The sequence below is a fragment of the Barbus barbus genome (genome assembly GCF_936440315.1).
Source record: "Barbus barbus genome assembly, chromosome: 11".
Classification (NCBI taxonomy): domain Eukaryota; kingdom Metazoa; phylum Chordata; class Actinopteri; order Cypriniformes; family Cyprinidae; genus Barbus; species Barbus barbus.
In genome coordinates, this window is record NC_136739.1 from 18,298,329 (window position 1) to 18,320,666 (window position 22,338).

At 35.8% G+C, this 22,338-nt stretch overlaps 4 protein-coding genes across 6 annotated transcripts in view; 2 read left to right on the forward strand and 2 right to left on the reverse strand.

Moving 5' to 3' along the window:
* The first annotated feature begins 207 nt into the window (after window positions 1–207).
* Window positions 208–6,964, forward strand: LOC306877149 (rho-related GTP-binding protein RhoE-like). Of its 3 annotated transcripts, none has more exons than XM_079428695.1 (5): window positions 208–572; window positions 707–794; window positions 2,843–2,952; window positions 5,682–5,810; window positions 6,334–6,964. In XM_079428695.1, exons 1-5 carry the CDS (start codon window positions 465–467, stop codon window positions 6,577–6,579), a joined length of 681 nt encoding a protein of 226 aa, XP_079284821.1. In that variant the 5' UTR covers window positions 208–464; the 3' UTR covers window positions 6,580–6,964. The 3 variants fall into 3 exon arrangements, with proteins under 3 accessions (XP_079284821.1, XP_079284823.1, XP_079284822.1); XM_079428696.1 differs by having other exon boundaries at window positions 232–572; window positions 2,885–2,952; XM_079428697.1 differs by lacking the exon at window positions 5,682–5,810 and having other exon boundaries at window positions 209–572.
* Window positions 6,965–7,702: 738 nt separating this feature from the next.
* LOC306877009 (sterol 26-hydroxylase, mitochondrial-like) lies at window positions 7,703–14,003 on the reverse strand. The gene is made up of 9 exons (XM_079428518.1): window positions 13,723–14,003; window positions 13,367–13,557; window positions 12,726–12,925; window positions 12,085–12,282; window positions 10,409–10,572; window positions 10,089–10,255; window positions 9,344–9,425; window positions 9,018–9,221; window positions 7,703–8,552 (listed from the first exon to the last, which is right to left on the reverse strand). Exons 1-9 carry the CDS (start codon window positions 13,933–13,935, stop codon window positions 8,406–8,408), a joined length of 1,566 nt encoding a protein of 521 aa, XP_079284644.1. The 5' UTR covers window positions 13,936–14,003; the 3' UTR covers window positions 7,703–8,405.
* A 774-nt stretch (window positions 14,004–14,777) lies between these two features.
* On the reverse strand, window positions 14,778–18,433 carry LOC306876798 (ELL-associated factor 2-like). The gene is made up of 6 exons (XM_079428208.1): window positions 18,206–18,433; window positions 17,649–17,743; window positions 17,419–17,555; window positions 17,154–17,317; window positions 16,314–16,541; window positions 14,778–16,225 (listed from the first exon to the last, which is right to left on the reverse strand). The coding sequence occupies exons 1-6, from the start codon at window positions 18,306–18,308 to the stop codon at window positions 16,182–16,184; spliced, it is 771 nt and encodes a 256-aa protein (XP_079284334.1). The 5' UTR covers window positions 18,309–18,433; the 3' UTR covers window positions 14,778–16,181.
* A 529-nt stretch (window positions 18,434–18,962) lies between these two features.
* LOC306876639 (uncharacterized protein) overlaps window positions 18,963–22,338 on the forward strand; it is a 55,643-nt gene continuing 52,267 nt past the window's right edge. The window contains exon 1 of the mRNA XM_079427969.1: window positions 18,963–19,042. The gene's annotated coding sequence lies outside the window, so the exon portion shown is untranslated. The remainder of the gene's footprint in view (window positions 19,043–22,338) is intronic.

A 22,338-nucleotide genomic window follows, 5' to 3' on the forward strand; every position in this document is an offset into this window, starting at 1 on the left:
CACCACACAGATAGCGTAACTAACAGTTATTAGTTAAAAAGTTTAATATTTAGGCTAAACTGGCTGTTTAATTGATCACATCCCAGTCGTATGTTATGTCTATAACTACCTCTGTGTTCTCTTATGGTATTGACAATATCTCTTTAGCAGCGTTGGAGCGCGCCGGATTGTGAGCTGACTCGAGGGGCGGTCTCGCGCTGCGCTCATCACACAAGTATGTGGATGTTTCACAGAGTCCAGAGCGACGCGGGTGAAGCGCTTTACTTCTCAGCGCAGCGGACAGAGGATGCGCCTCACGCCGAGGGTCATCTTTACACATAACTCACCCTCATCACAACCTGAAGAGCACTGAAGACAATTTAGAGCACTTTGAACAGAGATACTGGAATATTTCTCTCATGCTGTAACATGGACAGACTGTTGATGTTCAGCGACAGTGAATGAAGATGAGGTTCAGTTAGTCCATGATGGATCACCATCACGATTTAAAATGTAAAATAGTTGTGGTCGGGGACACTCAGTGTGGGAAGACGTCTTTGTTAAATGTTTTTGCCAAAGACTCCTTTCCAGAGGTTTGTAGAGAAAAGTCACGACTGTGAATTAATTCGATTTTTAATGTCATGGGTGCAAAACTTACATTATGTTTTAGCCCTGAGTTAATAGTTTTGATTAGGTAAATATCAAACTTTTGCTTTTTCTCTGACAGAACTACGTTCCTACAGTATTTGAGAACTACACAGCCAGTTTTGAGGTGGACGCATTGAGAGTTGAGCTCAGTCTTTGGGATACTTCAGGTAAGAGGAGGACAAGCCAGCTAATTTGATGTCTCTGAGGACATTAAATTAGAGATTTTTTATCCAAGCCTCCATCATATGCCTCCACACACATTCACATATGAATTTCTTAGTGGTTATAGAAGCTGTAATGCATTTTTTGAGGTATTGGGCTTTGTGGGCTATAGTTTTCTAAAGGCCATGAACCTCCTCCCATTTCTGGTGGACTGGGACTGGGTGAGAATCACAGAGATTTGTGTTAGTTATATGATTCATCTGTAGGCAAATGAAATTCATAAGTATAAATTGTGTGTGGGATGATGGTTGAAGCAGACTGAGCAGTTAAGCGAAGGAGCAAACATTTAAAAGTGAGTGTTAATGGACAATTTTCACATTTTATTCACATAGCTACAAAAATGAAGGTTTTAGTTTCGACTTGGGTTCAGGTTTTCCTTATCAAAAGCAATGTTTATAAGGACATCTTGAGTTATCTACAGTTCAGGTAAACAGTTATAAGCTCTTCATGTTGCACTCATTTCTCTTTTGTAAACACCATGGTTGAAGAAATGAAAGAGAATGAAAAGTTTTTGTGGGACTTCAACTGAATCAAGCTGTAATTCTGTGTTTGGTTCTAACTGTAAGATTGATTTTTTAAGAGTGTACAGTAAACTAGCCCAATCCAGTTGATACAGACTCACCATGGATTGCCCATGATGTTCTCACTGCAGACTCACTCTTGTCTCCCACACTTCTAGAATGACTCAGATGAATGTTGTTAATGTTAGGTAATACTATTCTCAAAATAAACTACAGATATGTAGGTAGTATGTGATCGTAGCACGATTTCTTACAACACAGTTGTTTATATATTGTGAAATCTGTTTATATATGTAATTTGAATTTACAGTTATCATCTTTTGCCTCCTCATCTATGTTTTTGTGAGCAACCCATGAAGCTGCTCGCCATCCTTTTATCAGAATGGCCAGACATTTCAAAATGAGACCTCTAAATATTTCAGTAATGATGGCTAATGATCTGAGGTTTGAACTCATTTCAAGCCCTAAAAACTTTCTAGAGCAGATTCAACACTCACCTCCCAGAATAGCACTGTAACCTAATTTACTGGGCTTGAATCATGAGTACATATGCTGTCTTCCTATAGCGGGACAGTGACTTGCACAGGGACCCCCACAGAAAATCAACCAGTATCAGTCAAACACAATGTCCTTAGAAGATTCACTTTCAATAAATTAATAGATAAGGAAAAATATTGTTTACTTTTGACTTTTAATATTTAGACTTTTTAATATTTTAATATTTAGACTTTTTATTTGAAAGACTTTTTTACTGTAAAATGACAGTAGTGTTTGTAATTTATGGGGATGTTGTTCTACAAAATGCATGCTATAAAAACAAATACTCCTCACTGATGACTTTCCAGGACAGATGTGATTCTGACACACTGCATTAAGTAGCCATGTTTGCCAGAATCTTTTATTTATTATTTATTTATTTTAAAACCCCTAAAACTATTAAAAAAATAATAATATATTTTGGTAATTGAAATAAAGCTTAAATAAAATATAATTTATTAGATAAAAAACTTGGAAAAATATAAATGCTGCCTTGGCAACTAAATGAAATAAATAATTTGAAGTACTAAAATGACTAAAGCTGGAATAAAAATAGATTAAAGCTTAACAGAAATATTCAAAATAACTCAAATGACCAAAGCACATAACATTTTTTAAAACTCAAAATAAAATTCAAATGAAAAAGACAAATGAAAGCTATAATATAAAGGAAAAATGTACAATAAAATTGAATACAGGCTGTTAAAGAGTTTGGGAATATAAATAAGAGTTAATTGCAACGGTTCAGCAAAGTGTGCATATGGAATAAATCTATTAGCAATTTACCTTAAAACAATTCAGCTGCATAAATACATCATACTAAAACACTGCTTAACTTATCTGTTGTACCGTTGTACTGTTATGGTACAGATTTATTTGTTTTATGTTAAGTATTAATTTATTTATTAGTACAGTGTTTTTGTGTTTATTTGCAGGGTCTCCATACTATGACAACGTGCGCCCCCTCTCTTACCCAGACGCTGATGCAGTTCTCATCTGTTTTGATATCGGTCGACCGGAGACTCTGGAGAATGTGCTAAGGAAGGTAAGCTGATTTTAAAGACATTTGTTCATCAATGCTGAATGTTTACAAACTGTTGTAGCTCTGAATTGTGGTTGTGATATTCTCACAAGCCCCATCTTTGTAGTAATGAGAACAAAAGTCCAGACATTTGAGAGAAGAGTCCAGTGACTGAGAGTGGGAATGTGTGGGAGGGCTTTGATCCTTTGACTATCACATGAGGGGGAGAACGACAACCAGTAAGAGCTTGTTTACGTTGGGTCTCAGAATCAGAGGGCCTTTGTGCCACAGAATGCTTTGTAACCTCTGATGTCATTGGGAGGCAAGAGGTTTTGAGAGAGCAAGAATTAGCTGTTTTGGGGTGCTTTGGTGCTCGCACTGACTAGTGATCTGTGCCAACTCTATATGCTGATGTCATCAGGACTGATTTTAGGACTGCAGTCACCATACTGTATGCTAGGCTTCTCCACTAGAAGGAAAAAATTAAATTATACAAAATAAATGTGTTAGTATCTGATTTTATACAATCAGATTTTTATGGGTGCTGAGATAACAAACATGGTTTAGAATCACTGGATGTTATATAAACAATGTAGAAAGGAATTTGTGGGGCCTGTCATTTTCCAAATAAACAGTTCAATCCAGTATTATACAGAAGATTACTTGAAAAAACATAATTATATTATGGCCTTCGAAATTAATTTTAGGTTAACACTTAGTTTTACTGATATTATGATATATTTATTTTAATAACTTTGATTTTAAATTTTTATTTTAATACTTCATCTTAAACTTATTTTAAAGGGGTCATCGGATGCAAAATTCACTTTACAAGTTGTTTGAACATAAATGTGTGTTGGAAGTGTGTGTACACATCCATCCTATAATGATAATAATCCACCCAGTGTTTTTTTTTAAATCCCTATTTTAAAATCCCCTTTCTCAAATCAGGCTGTTCTGAGATGACACTTTTATGAATCTTTGCAAATCCTTTTCCTAATAATGTGCTAGTTAGCCAGTTTCGCGGCTGAAGTTAACAGTACTGCTCGTCACCCGATGGAAGAGAGGGTCAGCAGAGCTCATTAGCATTTAAAGCAGCATGGACTAGAATGGCTTGCTAAAAACAGAGCTGATTTTGACAGGGTAAAAAAAGGTGTTTTTTACATTACCATTGAGAAATTTTAAAGATAGAGGAATTTGTAAGAATTTTTTATAATTTAAAGAATCATATCAACTTGTGTAAAATGGGCATCCAATGACCCCTTTAAGTTAGTTGCCAAGGCAACATTTCTAATTTTCAATTTAAAAATGTTATGTTTTTAGAAATTAATGTTCAAACTTTTGCATATTATAACCTGGAATATGGATGTGGGAAATAATTACATTAGATCAAAAAGATAGTTTTAGCAACATAGCGCAGATGCTACAGAACACAGTTAGCTGACTAGCTGTATAAGACTGTGTGCTATGTTAATATATTACGTCACAGGCATTACTGGCTTGTACTTTTACAGCCATAAGATGATAAATTTACAGTTTATTGCTGGTCTGTCATTTTACAGTGCTGTAATTTTTAAAGATTTCATATTATTTTAAGGTGAGCTTAAAGGGTGCACGACTATGAAAATCACACAGTTTCAGTGTGACATCAATGAGAAAAAGTATCATTTCATAGATATTGTTAAAAATAGTTGTTCATATTAAAATAGGTATGAACTTAATACATGACCTAGACTATTTATTTAGCAAAAATCCTGTCATTTTAATAAATATTACATTAAATTTATTAAAAAATGTTTGCTGCTCCCATTAAGCTCAGTGTGCTCTCTTTAAGCTCTTCCACATCGAACGTCTATGTAAATATTTCATAAACAGATTTTAAATATTAACTGATGGTAGTCACTTTAAGTTAAGTTAATCGATTTTCTATGGATTCTGTCAACTCAAATCTGCAGACTCTCTCTGATCTTTGGCAACTAGCATCAACTTCTCCAGACTGTAAATATGTGGAAAATCGGGGCAAAAATTGCGTAGTGTATTCCTAAGAGACTATAGATACGTTGACATCCATTTAACAAGAGGCTTCATAGTGAGGCTAGTTTCTGTGTTCATCCCCATGAATGAAATGTTTTATTGGTTTGTTTTATCTGATTTTTGAATGTGTTACTTAGCTGAACGTGGACTAGTCTAGATGCTGCAATGTGCTCAGATGACACTTAATTATGAACACATAACTGATCGACTTGAATGCCTTGTTGCTTGATTTTGGTGTTCTGTTTTTTTTTTGTGATTGACTTTGTACCTTCAAAAAAATATATTTTCACAATTATTCTTTAAAAATTTTCCTTAAAATACAGTAAACAAGAATTTTTTAATAAAACATGATGTGGGCTTAATGGGAACAGGGGTGTGCTTAAAGGGTACAGAAATGAACCTATTAGGCACAGCCAGACTTTTTGAATTTAATGATGTATATCTTAATTGAAATGCTTTTGCCATTTAAAATCAAATTAAATATTTTTGTGTGAGAGATTCATATTTTATTTTAACTTAACTTTTTGAACTGAAACCAATATCCTATGCACTAAAAATATCTCAATGTAGATTTTGGTGAGCTTAATAGGTACGTTTACCCTATATTTTGCTTTATTAAAAAATAAAAATAAATAAATAAAGGTTTAGTAACAAGTTTTTTTTAATACATATGATTTCATGATTGTCATCAATCTAACACTACATTTTAAATCATTTAGTGGAAGGGAGAAATCGAAGAATTCTGTCCCAATACTAAAGTACTTTTGGTTGGATGCAAGTCAGACCTGCGTGCAGACCTGGCCACATTTGTGCAGCTGTCCAATGACATCCCTTCATCATATGACCAGGTGAATAAAGAATATTTTATACCTTTAATAAAAAAAAGGACAGATGCAACATATCATTTCAAAAGCTTGTACTAGAAAATAATGCAATTAGATCCTTAGCATAGTATTGGAAGTATCGTAGTATTAGTTTAGTAGTAGCTTAAGTATTAAAGTAAGTATTTAGTAAGCTTAATTTAACCAAGGACCTCTTGGCAGCATTGAATTTTAAACCTGGGCTATAATAACATGCATAATAGTATATTCATATTTATACTTTAAGATTCTTAGCTTGCAAACCATTAAAATAATCGTTATTGTTGCACACAATCATATACTTGTACATTATACTTAAAATTCACTTGATGCATTACAAATGAAACATTTGGCTAAACTTTAGCTTTGAAAGTAGCTTAGGTTATATGAGTTTTTTAAAATTAACATTAAATCTAACATTGATTAGCAGATCGCATTAGATGACTGGAAATCAAGTATTTAGTATTTAAGCATATAGTCATATTAAGTGTACTTTGATTATTTGTTTTAGGGTTCAAACATGGCCAAGCTGATCTCGGCTCCTTACATCGAGTGCTCAGCGCAGCAGTCGGAGAACAGCGTGAGGGACATTTTTCACATAGCCACACTGGCCTGCATCAGTAAAAGCAACAAGAATGTGAAGCGCATCAAGTCCAGCAGAGCCACCAAGAGGACTTCACATGTATCTAACAGGCCTGAGCTGGCCTCGGTGTCACGTCTACACAAGACCAAGGCAAAAACCTGCACAGTCATGTGATTTCAGAAGCCATTTCATCTGCATGCATTTCTTCTCCTATCAGGATTCTTTCTAAAACTCCACTGGGAAAATTCATGGGACATGAACTGAAGGGACCTCAGAACATAAATAAAACACCTAAAGCAGGGGAAATGTTCCTATGTACTGCCAAATGAGCACTTATAACTTTGTAGAAGCTGTCCAAAGAAGAATTTCCTCTAGATTTTGTTGTTATTTCATTGCAACATACCCCAGTTTATGGATGTAACTAACTGCTAACCTTTGTCCTGTACAATTCGACCTGACTGCACCAAAAAGTGTCAAATAATGTCACAGAAATACATTGCAGGTATTTTTTTTTTCTATATGAGATATTAATGAGTCAATAAATGAAGCATACCTGTCGAAAACTGTTGTTAACTCACATCATTATATGCAAACACATATAGCATAAAAACAGCCTAAAATCCTTTGAGGATTTTAGGGTTTGCCTGTATTCTTTCTTTAAAATAAGGGCTAGTTCACCTAAAAATGAAAATTCTGCCATCATTTACTCACCCTCAAGTTGTTCCAAACCTCCATGACTTACATTGTCTTTTCCCAAAAAAGAAGATATATTGAAGAATGTTTGTGACCAAACAGTTGCTGGTAGCCATTGACTTCTATAGTAGCCTATTGAACTATGACTATGGAAGTCAATGGGGACCTTATTAATGCTTGTTAACAAAAGCAAGAGTATAATAATTGCTATACTGGTAAATGTATCAATGTATCACGGATTGTGATTTATTTATTTAAATGTAAGCTACCTGAGAGCAACATTTCCTACAGCTTTCTAGTGCATTTAGTTTGATCCAACACTACCATCTGCTGGATATAATTGGAAACTCAGGTAAATTGGGAAAATATGAAAATACTCTATAAATAGCAGTATGCTAAAAAATATATACATATATTTTTTTTATTTTATTGAAAGATTAAGAAATCAAAAGGCGAATCATCTGCAAAATAAACTTTTAGAGAAGGAGATTGCAACTGGGTGTCAGGCTTGCAACATCTATTTCATGGTGAATTTATTTTAAAGGTTGGGATAGAAAAAAGGAAAACATTTTAAAAATCATGAAAATTCCATATTAACTTTCTTATAGATTGTTTTTATCACATGAATTTAATTTAATCAGCTCTTAGCCAAGGCCTAAAGTGTCAAACTCTGATTTTTTGTTAACATAAAAGTGGAACAAAAAGAAAAATATATAAAGGCTGGAATATTTCAATTTATTGCATTTACAATCCACATGGGGGCATCATTGGAGTTTGCGTTTATTTTGAAACTGAACTAGAGAGAAGGATTTCATGGAAACTGTGGGCAGGTGTTGCAACGTGGTCAATTATTATCAATATTATTCTTACTATATTCTCACCAACAAGGACAATGTAATCTGAAAATAGATATGTTAAAGTGCAAGATTCGTTTCTTCTAAAAATAAAAATAAAAAACAATTCAAATGAAGGTGCATTCACAAAAGAAAATAATAAGTTGACATTATTTGTAAAAGATCTAAAAATCCTCACAGCTGACACATTAATTCACATGTAAATAAAACAAAACTATTTATCCAATGTAATGTCAAAAATGAGTAAATTTACAGTATACTATATAATAGGTATTTATAACAGTAAAATAAGTGTTATTGTAAGCGTTATTAATAAAAATGCCTTAAAAAGGCAACAGTCAAGCAATGCACTTTGTGTCCACAGGGCTACGCATTGTAGCTATATTGTTCAATTCATATCAAATATGTAAACAACATAATCTAGAAGCAAACTGCTATGAGAAGAGCAGTTATTTATACAGAAGCATTTGCTTTGACTGGCTCCTTGTGCCTATCAATAAACTGCAGGTCAATGGATGTGGCAGGGACCAGCAGAGTTCGTGTGATCGGCTTCACAGTCCTTCCTGAAGGGTCTGGATGCACTTCATAATGATTAATTAACTGCAAAAGGTTAAACAAAACATCAAGGCATGTTGACCTTAACATGCAAGGTTTATTCAAGTTTATCACAGGAAACATGATGAATAGATTAATCTTAGTTACTCATTGATAAGCAGAACTATCTCTGTAATAGCAGGTTGGAAGGACTGAAGGTGAAGGACTGAAGATTAGGCAAGGATCCAAAACTAACACACAATATGATCAGCTAAACTGGGTATGGAGAGTCATTGGTGACACGGATGGGTTCAACATTCATGGAATGACCTAAAAGTGCATTTCTTTGTTTTATACCATTTAAACTCATCAAAATTTCTGTTTATTTGTGTATATTTAAAATCAGAACCTGAATCCAGATTTTCCTCAGACTTCTGAGCCTCACTGTACAGTTTATAGAACCAAAAATCTGTGAAGCACAAGAACTTCTTTTCATTGCGGAACAGAAACATCTGTGAAATGTTTTCTTACCCGGGACAAGAGGAGGTACATCTCCAGTTCAGCCACTCTGCGGCCCAGGCATGCACGGATGCCAAAGCCAAACGGCACAGACCCAAAGGGATGCTGGTTTAACTGCTTCTCCCCCCGGATCCAGCGCTGAGGGAGGAAGGCAGAAGGATTGGGAAACACCTTCTCATCGTAGGACACTGCAAAGTGACAGAGGTGGAAAAGAGTCTGGAAAACACAGAATACACAGTGCTGATCAGTTTGGACATCTATTTACTGGTACCAAATTGAATGCACATCAGATTCCAGCTGTATTCGTTTCTTGAATGGCAGTTTGTAGTTCAGCTTACATTTTTAGGGAAGAGGTGGCCACCCACCACTATTTCTCTTTCAGCAATGACACGAGCATTCCCAGGAACCACCGGATATAAACTGAGAGAACACGTTTGGAGGATTGATTTAGCAAGCTGACACAACACTGTTTTCATTACTTTGACACGCTTTTAATGAAATAGTTAACCCAAAAATGTATATTTGCTAAAAATGTACTCACCCTCAGGCCATTCAAACTGTAGACGAGTTTATTTCTTCATCAGAACATACAGTATTTTCAGACATTTAGCATTGCATTACTTGCTCACCAGTGGATCCTCTGCAGTGAATGGGTGCCGTCAGAATGAAAGTCCAAACAGCTGATAAAAACATCACATTAATCCACAAGTAATCCATACGACTCCCGCCCATGAATTAATGTTATGTGAAGTGAAAATTAGTAATAAGCAAATACATAATTAAGACCACTGCTTCAAGCTAAAATATGAGTCCTTTATTCATAATACTGCTTTCTTCAATTTCTCCACTGATTGACTAGAGCTGTGTTGATTTCTTGTTATGCTTTTATCAGCTGTTTGGACTCTGATGGCACCCATTCACTGCTCAGGATCCAAAACCTGTTCCGATGAAGAAACAAACTCATCTAAATCTTCGACAGCCTGAGGATGAGTGCATTTTAAGCAACTTTTCATTTTTGAGTGAACTACTCCTTTAAATATGTTTATAACACAGTATAACTGAGAGATACAGAAGATACTATACCGAAGAGTCTCTCTAACAATGGCCTTTAGCAATGGCATCCTGGTGATGTCTTCACTGCAGGGGACTTTGCCACCCGGGCAGACACTGATAACCTCCTCATACAGCTTCTGCTGGATCTCTGGCTCCCGTGCCAAGTGATAAAGCGCCCAGGAAATAGTGTTTGATGTCTAAAATGAGCATGCATCAAAAATACAGAATCTCAAATACGTTGCAAATACAAGTGATATTTATTGCTTATTTATTTCTCTTGGTTTTAAATCAAATGTTGTATATGGCAAGATAAGTTATGCATTGAATCCTTAAAGAGTGAAGATACTTACAGTGTCGACTCCTGCCAGCAGAAGCTCTGTAATACTTCCCAAAACCTCAGTGAAGGACATCTGTTCACTGATCAGGAGGTGCGTGAGATACTCGCCCTCCACTGGCTGCCCTTGTTTCACCTTTTCCTGAATCTCTGCCATCTTCTCTTGCACTAGTTCATCCGCTGTGCAAAAAAAATAAATAAACAGCATATTTGAAGATGACTAGCATTCTGTTAAAATTCGCCGTTACGGCTAGATAAGCTATCTCTGGGATTCCTTGACCATCTCTGCTCAAGGCCCTCCTTCTCTTGGAAGGTCCATATTATGGGCACTAAGTGTCTACTTCAGGACGACACCCAGGCCATGGTTGACCGGGTGGCTCAGCCTGTGCTTGGTGTAATTTTAACTCCCCTGGGCCCTCCCATGGGAGTCATGTTTGAGTCGTTGAGTCGTGATTGTTACGTAATGAATATAGTTTGAATAGAGACACTCTACACTACTGTTCAAATGTTTGGAGGATTGTTTACTGAAATAAGTCTCTTATTCTCACATATATTCCCAAAAGTATTGAGTCACCCCCTTCTAATGAACAGGTTTGACTACTTTAGTCTTTTCCATGAGTACAAATCTTAATGTTTAAGCATATGATATGATAAGCATATGTTTAATGATATTCTAGGGAATTGTGTGCTTCCAATTTTATTGCAACAGTTTGGACAGAACCCTTTTGTATTCTAACATGACAGTGCCTCTGTGTATAAGGCAAGGTTCAAAAAGAAATGATTGATTCAGTCAGTGTGGAAGAACTTGACTGGTCTGTAAAAGCAAAGTCCTAATCTCAGCTGAACACCTCTGGTGTGACTTTAAATGCAGACCTTGAGCCGAAAACTCATCACCAAACACCAATGACTTGTGTATGGGTACAGTCATTTTAGACACTTTCAAAACTGTTGCAACAGAGATGGAAATACAGTTTTTAAATACGTGAATTATGTTTCCATCTTTGTTGCCACAGTCTTTTGGCAATATAGTGTACTGTAGACTGCCATTATTTGATAAAATGCAATTAAAACAGTAACTTTGTGAAATATTATTACACTATTTTCTGTTTAAATATATTTTAGATGATTATTTATATTTATATAATTATTCATATTAATATTACTAATATTTTTTCTATTTTAATATACCAATATATTAGAATATATATTTTAAAATGTAATTTATTCCTGTGTTGACAAAGCTGAATTTTCAGCAGCCATTACTCCGATCTTCAGTGTCACGTCATCCTTCAGAAATCATTCTAATATCCTTATTTGGGGCTCAAGAATCTTTTCTTATTAATATCATCAATGTTGAAAACATTTGTGCTGCTTAATATTTTTGTGGAATGTATTAACAAGTGATTTTTTCAGGTTTCTTTGATGAATAGAAAGTTAAAAAGAACAGCATTTATTTCAAATAGAAATCTTTTGCAACATTATAAATGTCTTTACTGTCACTTTTGATATAATGTATCTTTGCTGAATACAAATATTAATTTATTTTTCTTTTTGTTTAAATTTACCAATCCCAAACTTTTGAACAGTTGTGCAAATAAACATGACAATAAAAACATTTTTATTCATAACAATAATTATTATTTTTTTTATATCTTTTAAACATGACAATAATAATAATAATAAAAGACTTACCAACTTTGAACAAATGGTCCCAAACAGCCACAAAATGCTTCCAAAAAGGCATGTAGGGCCAGAGAGATTTGGGGAACAGGATCACGATGGGAGAAAGACGGAACATTTCCCCAACAGAGAAGATAAACTTCTGTGTTTCTTCAGGAACCACATCATTCAGACACCCCATACGAGTTTCAAACAACACTGAGCATATTCCTAATGAAGCAAAGACAAAAAAAAAATATATATATATATATAGTGTTGTGTGTGTGTGTGTGTGTGTGCGTGCGATAATAAAAACTACACTTCAAATCAAAATTACACATTATTGCATTACAAATAATGCAATATATACACAATTTTATCTTTAAGGCTATATATATTAGAGCATAGTTGTTTTCCAGGCATTTTTATGACCCTGGTCTATTTGAAAGGTAGACTAGTTGAAATAAAGTCAACTGCAGATGACTAGAAGCTATGAACTTGTCAAGGCCAATGCTCTTTGTAGGATGTCCTCTGTTATCTATTGCATGCATATGTGGCATTGACCCTTTGTACTCACCTGAATCATTAAAACTGCTAATATGAATGCCTGGGAATAACTCTATGGCCTAATTCAATATCTTGACCTTTAAATTACTCAATATGTTATAGCCTACCTTCAAAGGCAAACTTGTACAGTTCCCCTGCCACATCATAAACCAAAAGGTCATTGCCCTTTGTTGTCCTAAGCTTTGCCACCTTCTCAATAAAGTCGCTCACCACACCATTAATGGCACTGGTGTAGGAGGACACGTGTTTGGGCTTCAGCATGCGAGGATTCAGGATGCTTCTAATGCGCTGCCACTCCGCTCCCATTCTGAAACGTGACAATACTGTCATTTCTGTCATCACAACATTCTCATACATCTTTGCATGCTAATTTGCTAACATAAAAGAGTGGACATTTTATATTCAAAATATGTTCTGAACATTGCGTATGTGGTAAAACTGATCAAATTCATGCAGTGTTCTCATGGTCAGTCTATAGTTGACCTCGTTTTTTTCATTTATGTTTGGAGGTTGTTATGGTTCCTCAAATCCAGTTTTCCCACTAACACTTGCATTTATCGTCTGCCCCAGTTGTCATCCTTTACACAGATTTCAATGCAATTTCATCGTTCACTGTAAGATCTCAAAAACAATTCCCTATATTCCCACTAAAATGGGTTTAGCATTTTTTTTTTTTTTTTAATTAGGTTTAATTTAAATAACAGATGAATGCTTTGCCAATAATACTAGGGTCTCCAGTGTTACTTACTCCGTGAGGGGTCCATAGGCATGATTCCGGAGTTTTCGGTAGCCTCTCCAGTGGGGCATGTCAGTACGGATGGGATGGCGACCCTCTTGCCGTAGAACTTGTTCTATGAGGTCTGCATTGGCCACATTAACAACAACCAGCGGTCCATATTTGGACTTCCAAAGGGGGCCATAGATTTTGCTGTGCTCTATCTGCATTAATTACACATTTTTGTTTAAATAAAGATTCATGTGCCCTTTAGGGTGCTGTTTAATATACAAATATATAAAAACCCAACATAACTGTCCAGGCAGGAATGAAGACAATCATTTGGAGATTAAAAATGTTCTACCCTGACCCTTCTTATGAATCTTTACCTGCATTTGATGTGTCGTTTGAAAATAACCTTTCCCAAAGAGCCAGTATAATGATGTCAGAAAGCTAGGACCATCCAAGTCGTCCATGGTTTTTTGTTTATCACCACCTATTATGGTTGTCCGAGTGCAGAATACCGATGTGAGGCATTTTATTCCTCCGTAGTCCTGCTTGCATAAAAATAATCCAGTTCTCAGCATTGAATTGGAAAACATGTCTAACGTTAATCTCGCAGTCCACAGCACAGTGCTTCCTTGTAATGGCAGTCTGTGCCAAAAGCGACTCCCCTGCAAATGAACTTGAGTAAACTCGCGTTATCGAGGGCAATTACCTCGACTACCATTACAAACATTTACCATCAAGGCAACCATTGTTTCTGCCAAAATACAACTGTGACAACTATAAAATCATAATAATCTACAATGCAAGTATGTAATCTTGCGGTGTATTACAGTCATTTCAAGCGAATGTACACAACCAAAAGCTTGGGATGGGATCTGTAAAGACTTGAATATTTTTGTAAAAAGTCTCTAATGCCCATCAATGCTGTATTTATTTGACGTCTTCGGTGTCACATAATCCTTCAGAGATCGTTCTAATATGCAGATTTGGAATAGAATGTTCAAAAGAATAGTATTATTTGAAATAGGAATATATTGTGCAACATAGTATGTAAAAGACTTCACTTTTGATCAATTTCATGCGTCCTTTTGGTTACAACAAGAACTCTAGATGTTTTCAAACTGCTTTTCATTTCATCTATTGAATTCACCATGGTCAAACTAGATATTTTACTCTATGTATTCATTTCATGTGTTAAAGGCATTGGCCTTTTTTGGTGTTGCTACAGAAAGACCTTTTAAAATAAATTAAATGATGTAAAAATTCAACACATGAATGAACAAATGTCTCATGGCAAGTGAAATGTGGATAGATTTTACCTGGTTTTTATAACTTTTTATAAACATCTAACAGTGTTTTGGAAAAGAAAGCTAAGAAAATCTTCTAAGACGTATTTTGATGACGATGACAAATGATATCAAGTATCCATGGTCATATGGCACACTAATAACTTTTATTTTATTATTAACTTTTATTAACACACTAATAGCATTTGTAGGCATTTTGCTATGACAATTTTTGTAATGGTGTTAAAAATGAACAACTTCATGTCTCCATACATTGCACAAAAAAGATAAGTAGGTAAGTACAAACACAAAATTAAAAAAAAAGAATGTGCATACACACTTGCTCAGAGCCATAGTAATAAGACCATTTCAACATCTTTGCTTCAGAAACAACCCAATGCTTGTCAAAGTCTCTCGAGTCTTCACAGAAAAGCTGCATGTCTTGTAAAAAATGCATGTCACTGCATAATGTTCAAAAAGATTTATGTTGAAACTCTCAATATAATTAGAGCAATGATTCCAGTCTCTCAATTACTCAATCAGACTTGGATAAAGTTAATCATGCCTTAACTTGAAGCTCTGCTAACATACTTTGCAGCTCAGATGATGCAATATATTGATGTTCTGCTATGTTGAGACAATAAAATGATCAACAAATAAACATCACAAAACAAATTTTTTTTAGTCTACACACAATTTTAATGATCAAACCTCCCACAGAACTACATTTAACCACATCGGTCAACCCTGCTATAATAACGGCACATCATATTTTGCAATTAGTGCTCAAGAAGGGTTGGCTAAGGACATCCTTTAAGAGTTAAGAGTGTTGCTTTTGTGCCTTCCAGAAGCGTACAGTAAAACATACACAACACAGAGACTTCTACCTCTAAATGGAGATAATATTTTAGGGAATCCAAGCAGGAATTAAAAAAAAAAAAAAAAAAAAAAAAAAGGGTGTACTTCAGTGTAAGAGAATGGGATGGATAGTCAAAATACACCTTATATACAAGGCAGTTTGTTATAAACAAATTCTCTGAATCAGCGAAAGAGATAAATTCAAGTATTGCAGGTCAGGTAATGCATAAATATCTGAGATTGAGCTTGGCACCTTAAATGCACTGGTGCTCCTTAAGACTCCTTATAAAATGCTACTAAAATCACTTGTGCTCAAGTCTCAAAAACTATAGAGAAGAAAAGAAGACCATGGTGATCTTTCTAACCAGCTATTTCACAAACAGATATAATTCTAAAACCTCTGAGGAAGCAATTATAGGACATTCCTATAAAAGTAACATCCATGCAGTAGCATTCTCAACAAAATAAATACTTTTTCTTAATTTACTAATACAGCAAACCCCCCCCAGCTATATGTCCATTGGCACAGCTTGTGCTGATGCAAGTATTACTAAGAAACTGGGGGAAAGAAAAAAATTCATAACTGAGAAGTTGACAGGGATTTGGATTCAGGTATCACAAAGTTTTAACTAGAGAATGTGCTTCCTGAACACTTGATCCTCTTTCATCATCAGGTGTCCCACACGTCTTTGCAGTTAGTCACTTTCACTCCCAGACTCACTCAACTGGAGATCATTTTCTGAAACAAAAATCGAATCATTAGCATATTAGACACACAAAACAGTGTGACAGAGCATACAAAATCACCCAGAAGCCCTGAAACTCACTGAGTGTGTTCATGAAATGCCCGCTGCTTTCCTCCACACGGCTTTGAGATGTGCTGAGGGCAGAGGTGCTCTGAGGGGGAGCTGGGGCCACATTATGCGGGGGGCGACCCTCATCCTCTGAGTCACTGCTGCTGGAGCTGTCCCCGCTACTGGAGGAGGAACTGTGGGAATCTGAGGAGCTGTCTCCACTGCTCATCTGATCCATGACACGCGCCTCAGCCATCAGCTCTACGCAAACACATAAAACAAGAAGGATTGCCTAAAGAATTCCAGTACACATGCTTGTACACTACTGTTCAAGGGGTTTGGGTCAGTAAGATTTTAATGTTTTTTTTAAAAGAAGTCTCTTATGCTCACAAAGGCTGCATTTATTTGATCAATATAGTAAAAATAGTACTATTATGAAATATTATTACAATTTAAAATAACTGAAATGATTTTAAAAATTGCTAACACTTTATTTTACGGTGTCCTTGTTACACCTTACATGTACTTACTATTATAACAACAATAAGGTATGCATAAATACATGCAAGTAACCTTAAGTTATAATAACAATACTTTTATGAATAAAAAGTTTGAAATGACAGCATTTACTTTTTTGTAAAAGTCTTTACTGTCATTTTTGATCAATTTAATGTGTTCTAGCAAAATAAAAGTATTCATTTATTATACTGTCCCTAAACTTTTGAACAGTAATGTACTTTTGTCTATTTTACAATTTCCATATATGTTTTTAGATTATGGCTCTCTAATCAAGCTGGTGTCCTGCTGATTATACTGACTGAGCTGATTAAAACCCTGGTTTCAGGGATTTCAGATACTGTCAAGACATACTACCTCGCTCAATATCATCCATGGGAGATGATGGAGACATTTTGTCCTTAGGAGGAGAGCTCTTGGTGCTGGATGGAGCCTTGTTTCCACTGCTGGTCTTCATCTGCTGACTAAGCCTGCTGGTTTGTTGCTCCAGCCGTGACTGAATCTTACTGCTTCCCTCAGCCCTGTAAGGAAATGGAAATATGACCATTTGTTTACTTAAATGCAATAAAGGAGTATATAATGAAATAAATGATAAATGACTTGGAATACAAAAGTATTATACCTGGTCTTCTTGACTGCAATGTTGCTGCTGAGTTTCTCCAGACGATACTCTCCTGTGTCATGGTTAACGATGAGAACACATTCTTTCATATAAGGCCTTTTGGAACCCTTAAATACAGTAACAGGTGCCGTGGATCCCTGCAAAGATTGAAAGAAGATTAAGCTTAATCATCCATGTTATGGTACATACAAGATTTTTTTTTTGTGGAAATATAAGGTTACTGAACCTACCTCCAAGTTCGGTAGTGTGACTGTAACTTGCTCTCCTTTGCCCACTTCCAGCTCCCCCTCACATGTAGTGTCTATGGAGGCTGGTTTGAAATCATCTATGACCAGAAAGCAAACATTCATATTTCATTAAAACCACGTGTGCCATTGCTGACATCAGAAGTAGTGTAGTGCCAATGCAGAACCTACAGAGGGCGCGTGCTTCCTATTGTAATGGAAAGTCAATACTTTCTCATGAATTAAATGTTCTCCAAGAATTCATTTTAAACCACAGCTTTTCAGAGGATAGAAAATGGTGTTCGTTTAGGTAGGATTCCATTATAAACACAAAGACAGATGCTTTTTTGATTATTCCCAAATAACATTAAAAAGCTGAGCTAGCCAGCAAGGTGGAAAAGGAAATAGCTGCCTTCTCATATGCCTGTGCACATTGTTTGAAAACAACTTATGGTTTCAGTACCAGCGTAAAAATCAGGTTCTTTTTTTTCAAAATATAATTTCTTTATGCGTTTATATAAATATGCTAATACAGAGATAATAATGTAAAAGATGCCACTTACATCGTACCGTGTGGAATGCACTTTTAGGTTGTTTCTCAAATGTTTCGCCTAGTTTGAGAACGTGTTCTTGATTGTCAAAGTTTGAATATGCTGCTCCATTCATTCTAATCACAATTTTGTTATCATATGTTACCACTTTTTAACTTTCTGCTTGGTTCGATACCATCTACGGCAGAAATGGACACCTCACTTCTGGAGTCTGGACCCGTTGCTTGCGCCTGCTACACTGTGAATGGCTGTATTTGTGGACTTGGTCACGCCTCATTGGAGCTCTTCTTCACTGTAATTGGCTAAGAAAATTGTCAGTCAACGCAGACGCAACGTCAGACGGAAGTGTCCATTTTTAACCCCAACCCAAGGGTGCCCTCTAGTGCTTTTGAAGAAAATTGACTTTTTTTTTCATATATTTTTTTAAAATAACAACAGAAATACTTGTCGCTTTTCAGTAGCAACACAAAAAATATGAAAAATTATGAAACACTGAACCAGATTAAGTCTAAAAATATATATATTAAGGTATGTTAAAAGCTAGTAATTTCATAAGAACCTATAGTAAATTAATAACTTTAATAATAAAATAATCATTATTTTACATTATATTAAACAAATTAATTCCATATCAGCGCAATAGTCTCCCCTTTGATTACAGAGTAGCACAAAAGTGCATTTTTTTTGTCATCTACGTGTTTTGAAAAAAATAGTGTACTTGGATTTCCATTCACAGACAGAATGTGAGGTCGCAGCCTACTTGGGGGTCGTCGCTAGCCGGTTCATTCACGAGCAGCATGTGTAACCGGCAGAATCGTGTTTGGATGAAACGAGTGACTCTCGCGGAATGTAAGTATGAGCATCTACTGTCATTGGTCCTGTATCTAGATTTGAATGAGTCGGTTGTGAATGTGATTCACGGCGTTTAGTTCATTAACAGCGTAGGCTGAATGAATGGACTCGAGTTTTCATTTATGATTTTTGAGCGAGGTTGTCCCATCCTGCAAGCGTCCTTCAGTTATTCAGTTTCTGTGAGTCTAAGCCTCGGCTTTAATTTCACAGGATACTTTATGTTGGGCAATGAAAGCAGCAGTTTTACTGTTTGTTTGTTTGTTTTTCTTTTCTTTTTTCTTATTTATTCATAAGTGCAGGATCTCTGAATACTAAATACATATATATGATCATTAAAAGTCAATAGAGATTGAGATGGGGGCAGCAGAAGCATGTTATTGGTTTCTGGGTGACTGTCTTCACTCTTAAGACCCATTATGGGGTGAAGATGACTGGAAATATGCCAGTATTTGCCATTACAGATGGAGACCAGCTGGCACTCTCAGAGGTTCTGCATTTCAATGACTGAACTTTTTTTTTTAATATACTGACATTATACCTGTAAATGCACAACATGTTCTTTTAACTTTATATAGTTGAATGCTAAAGATTGAGAGCACATTGAAAATCTTTTTATCAAGTAATCATAATAACATTGATCTCGTTTTACAGCACTTTAGAAGTCATGCAAGCTCAAGAAATTCATAACTCATAATGAAAGAAAACTGTATTAAAGTGGCACTGGCAGGTGTTGCACACAGACATAGTGGACTCAGAAATGGTGGATAGAGGATGATTGTTCTCCATTAAATGATTGGCTGAGATCAGGACTCCTGTCCACACAGACTGCATTATCTAAGTAATGGTCTTCAGGGGAGTCATTACAGGATTGCTGTTCTTTCCTCAGTTGCTTAGTGGACAAATAAAGTTGTAGTTAAGTTTAATGAGAGCTCACAGCTGTTCTCGATCAAAAAGTTTTTGCCTCAAACTTTTTGCCGTTTAGTAGTGATGCAACAAAATCAATTATTCAGAAACACAAAAACCAAATTTAAAATTGCCATAATTAAAAACCAAAACCAAAAAACAGGTTTCGATAAAGAATTTTGAGTAACTGAACTTAGTATGTTGTTCAGGTTGTTGTGTTCACAGATGATAAACCTGTCATAATAAAGATTTTTTGTCAACGAGCATCCACTCAATATTTCAGCCAAACTAATTTTACATATAGCTACTCTAGTATCATTTTTGCTCAGGTGTCTACACTGCTAACATGTTTACTTGTTGTAGCTTATCCATATGCATTAAATATGACACAGTCAAAACACATCATCAGAGAAGCGCCGTTTTGGTCAATGATTTCAGCCTTAATAACCTTCTTTCTTTTTTTTTGGCCGTAACCTAAAAATGACCAAAAGATGGTTTAGTCGAGTGCATTAAAAAAATCAAGCTTCTCCACATGAAGGTAGTGAGATAAATACGATCTAAATTGAAATAAAAGCAAGTTTGCCTATTTCAGTGTTGTGTTGACAACTATATATCAAAATTGTCTTTAGCTATGAAAACATGACAGGAGAGCTGCAAGGACAGATGAGCTCAGAACTGCTCAGTATGAGTCACTCAGAGCACATTTGCATATCTCCTGTAGATTACATGTTGTATGCCACTTTAAATGTGTTTTATCTAAACAAACTCTTAATGTTCCATAATTGAACTGAGCTAAGATGCAAATGACGTATATAGCTACTGTTTGTTTTGCCTAGTCAAGTGTGAATGATCTTTTGGAAGGTCTACCACAAGAACAACATCATACCAGTCTGGCCTTGCCCTTGATACAAGAGGCATGTTGCATTTATCTTGAGAGAGAATAATCTGAAATGTTACTAAAACAGTTTTACAACTAGAATAACACATGACATTATCATATTATGATGTGGATTTTAGAATGATTAAATTATCACAGCATGATGATGAGATATGTGTGTGTATATATATATATATATATATATATATATATATATATATATATATGTAGCAACATTTGATACAGCGCTTGTTCAGCCCATATAGCTCTAATATAACACATCTCACGTGTAGCTCTAGTATGAATGTCCTACCTGCTGTGTTTGTATTGTTTTGTTCTTAAATATAGTCTAGGTCACTTTGTCAGTTGGAAGGACCAATATGTGTTGGGTGGTTAAATCTGTTTTATTTGATTTTGAAAACTGGCTTGTTGTAATTCAAGGATTTTTTTTTAATGACCTTGAGGTAAAATTAAGTGGAAATGTGCACAACGTCAGGAAGGTTGTAATAGGCTTTATTCACTGTTGAGTGTTTTGCTTTGGGTCATTGTCCATCTGCACTGTGAAGCACCGTCCAGTGAGTTCTGAAGCATTTGGCTGAATAAGAGCAGATAATATTGCCCGAAACACTTCAGAATTTATCCTGCTGCTTTTGTCAGCAGTCACATCATCAATAAATACAAGAGAACCAGTTCCACTGGCAGCCATACATGCCCACGCCATGACACTACCACCACCATGCTTCACTGATGAGGTGGTATGCTTAGGATCATGAGCAGTTCCTTTCCTTCTCCATACTCTTCTCTTCCCATCACTCTGGTACAAGTTGATCTTGATCTCATCTGTCCATAGGATGTTGTTCCAGAACTGTGAAGGCTTTTTTAGATGTCGTTTGGCAAACTCTAATCTGACCTTCCTGTTTTTGAGGCTCACCAATGGTTTACATCTTGTGGTGAACCCTCTGTATTCACTCTGGTGAAGTCTTCTCTTGATTGTTGACTTTGACACACATACACCTACCTCCTGGAGAGTGTTCTTGATCTGGCCAACTGTTGTGAAGGGTGTTTTCTTCACCAGGGAAAGAATTCTTCGGTCATCCACCACAGTTGTTTTCCGTGGTCTTCCGGGTCTTTTGGTGTTGCTGAGCTCACCGGTGCGTTCCTTCTTTTTAAGAATGTTCCAAACAGTTGTTTTGGCCACGCCTAATGTTTTTGCTATCTCTGATGGGTTTGTTTTGTTTTTTCAGCCTAATGATGGCTTGCTTCACTGATAGTGACAGCTCTTTGGATCTCATCTTGACAGTTGACAGCAACAGATTCCAGATGCAAATAGCACACTTGAAATGAACTCTGGACCTTTTATCTGCTCATTGTAATTGGGATAATGAGGGAATAACACACACCTGGCCATGGAACAGCTGAGAAGCCAATTGTCCCATTACTTTTGGTCCCTTAACAAGTGGGAGGCACATATGCAAACTGTTGTAATTCCTACACCGTTCACCTGATTTGGATG

Excerpts from the sequence above, each read along its gene's own strand:
- LOC306877149 (XM_079428695.1), top strand. The coding sequence starts at position 465 with ATGATGGATCACCATCACGATTTAAAATGTAAAATAGTTGTGGTCGGG. Across the intron at positions 573-706 it reads CCAAAGACTCCTTTCCAGAG|AACTACGTTCCTACAGTATT; the intron begins GTTTGTAGAGAA and ends TTTCTCTGACAG. Across the intron at positions 795-2,842 it reads CAGTCTTTGGGATACTTCAG|GGTCTCCATACTATGACAAC; the intron begins GTAAGAGGAGGA and ends GTTTATTTGCAG.
- LOC306877009 (XM_079428518.1), bottom strand. The coding sequence starts at position 13,935 with ATGTTTTCCAATTCAATGCTGAGAACTGGATTATTTTTATGCAAGCAG. Across the intron at positions 12,283-12,725 it reads GTACAAGTTTGCCTTTGAAG|GAATATGCTCAGTGTTGTTT; the intron begins GTAGGCTATAAC and ends TTGCTTCATTAG. Across the intron at positions 9,426-10,088 it reads ATTGTTAGAGAGACTCTTCG|TTTATATCCGGTGGTTCCTG; the intron begins GTATAGTATCTT and ends GTGTTCTCTCAG.
- LOC306876798 (XM_079428208.1), bottom strand. The coding sequence starts at position 18,308 with ATGAATGGAGCAGCATATTCAAACTTTGACAATCAAGAACACGTTCTC. Across the intron at positions 17,318-17,418 it reads ATTGCAGTCAAGAAGACCAG|GGCTGAGGGAAGCAGTAAGA; the intron begins GTATAATACTTT and ends ATTTCCTTACAG. Across the intron at positions 16,226-16,313 it reads GCATTTCATGAACACACTCA|AAAATGATCTCCAGTTGAGT; the intron begins GTGAGTTTCAGG and ends TTTTTGTTTCAG.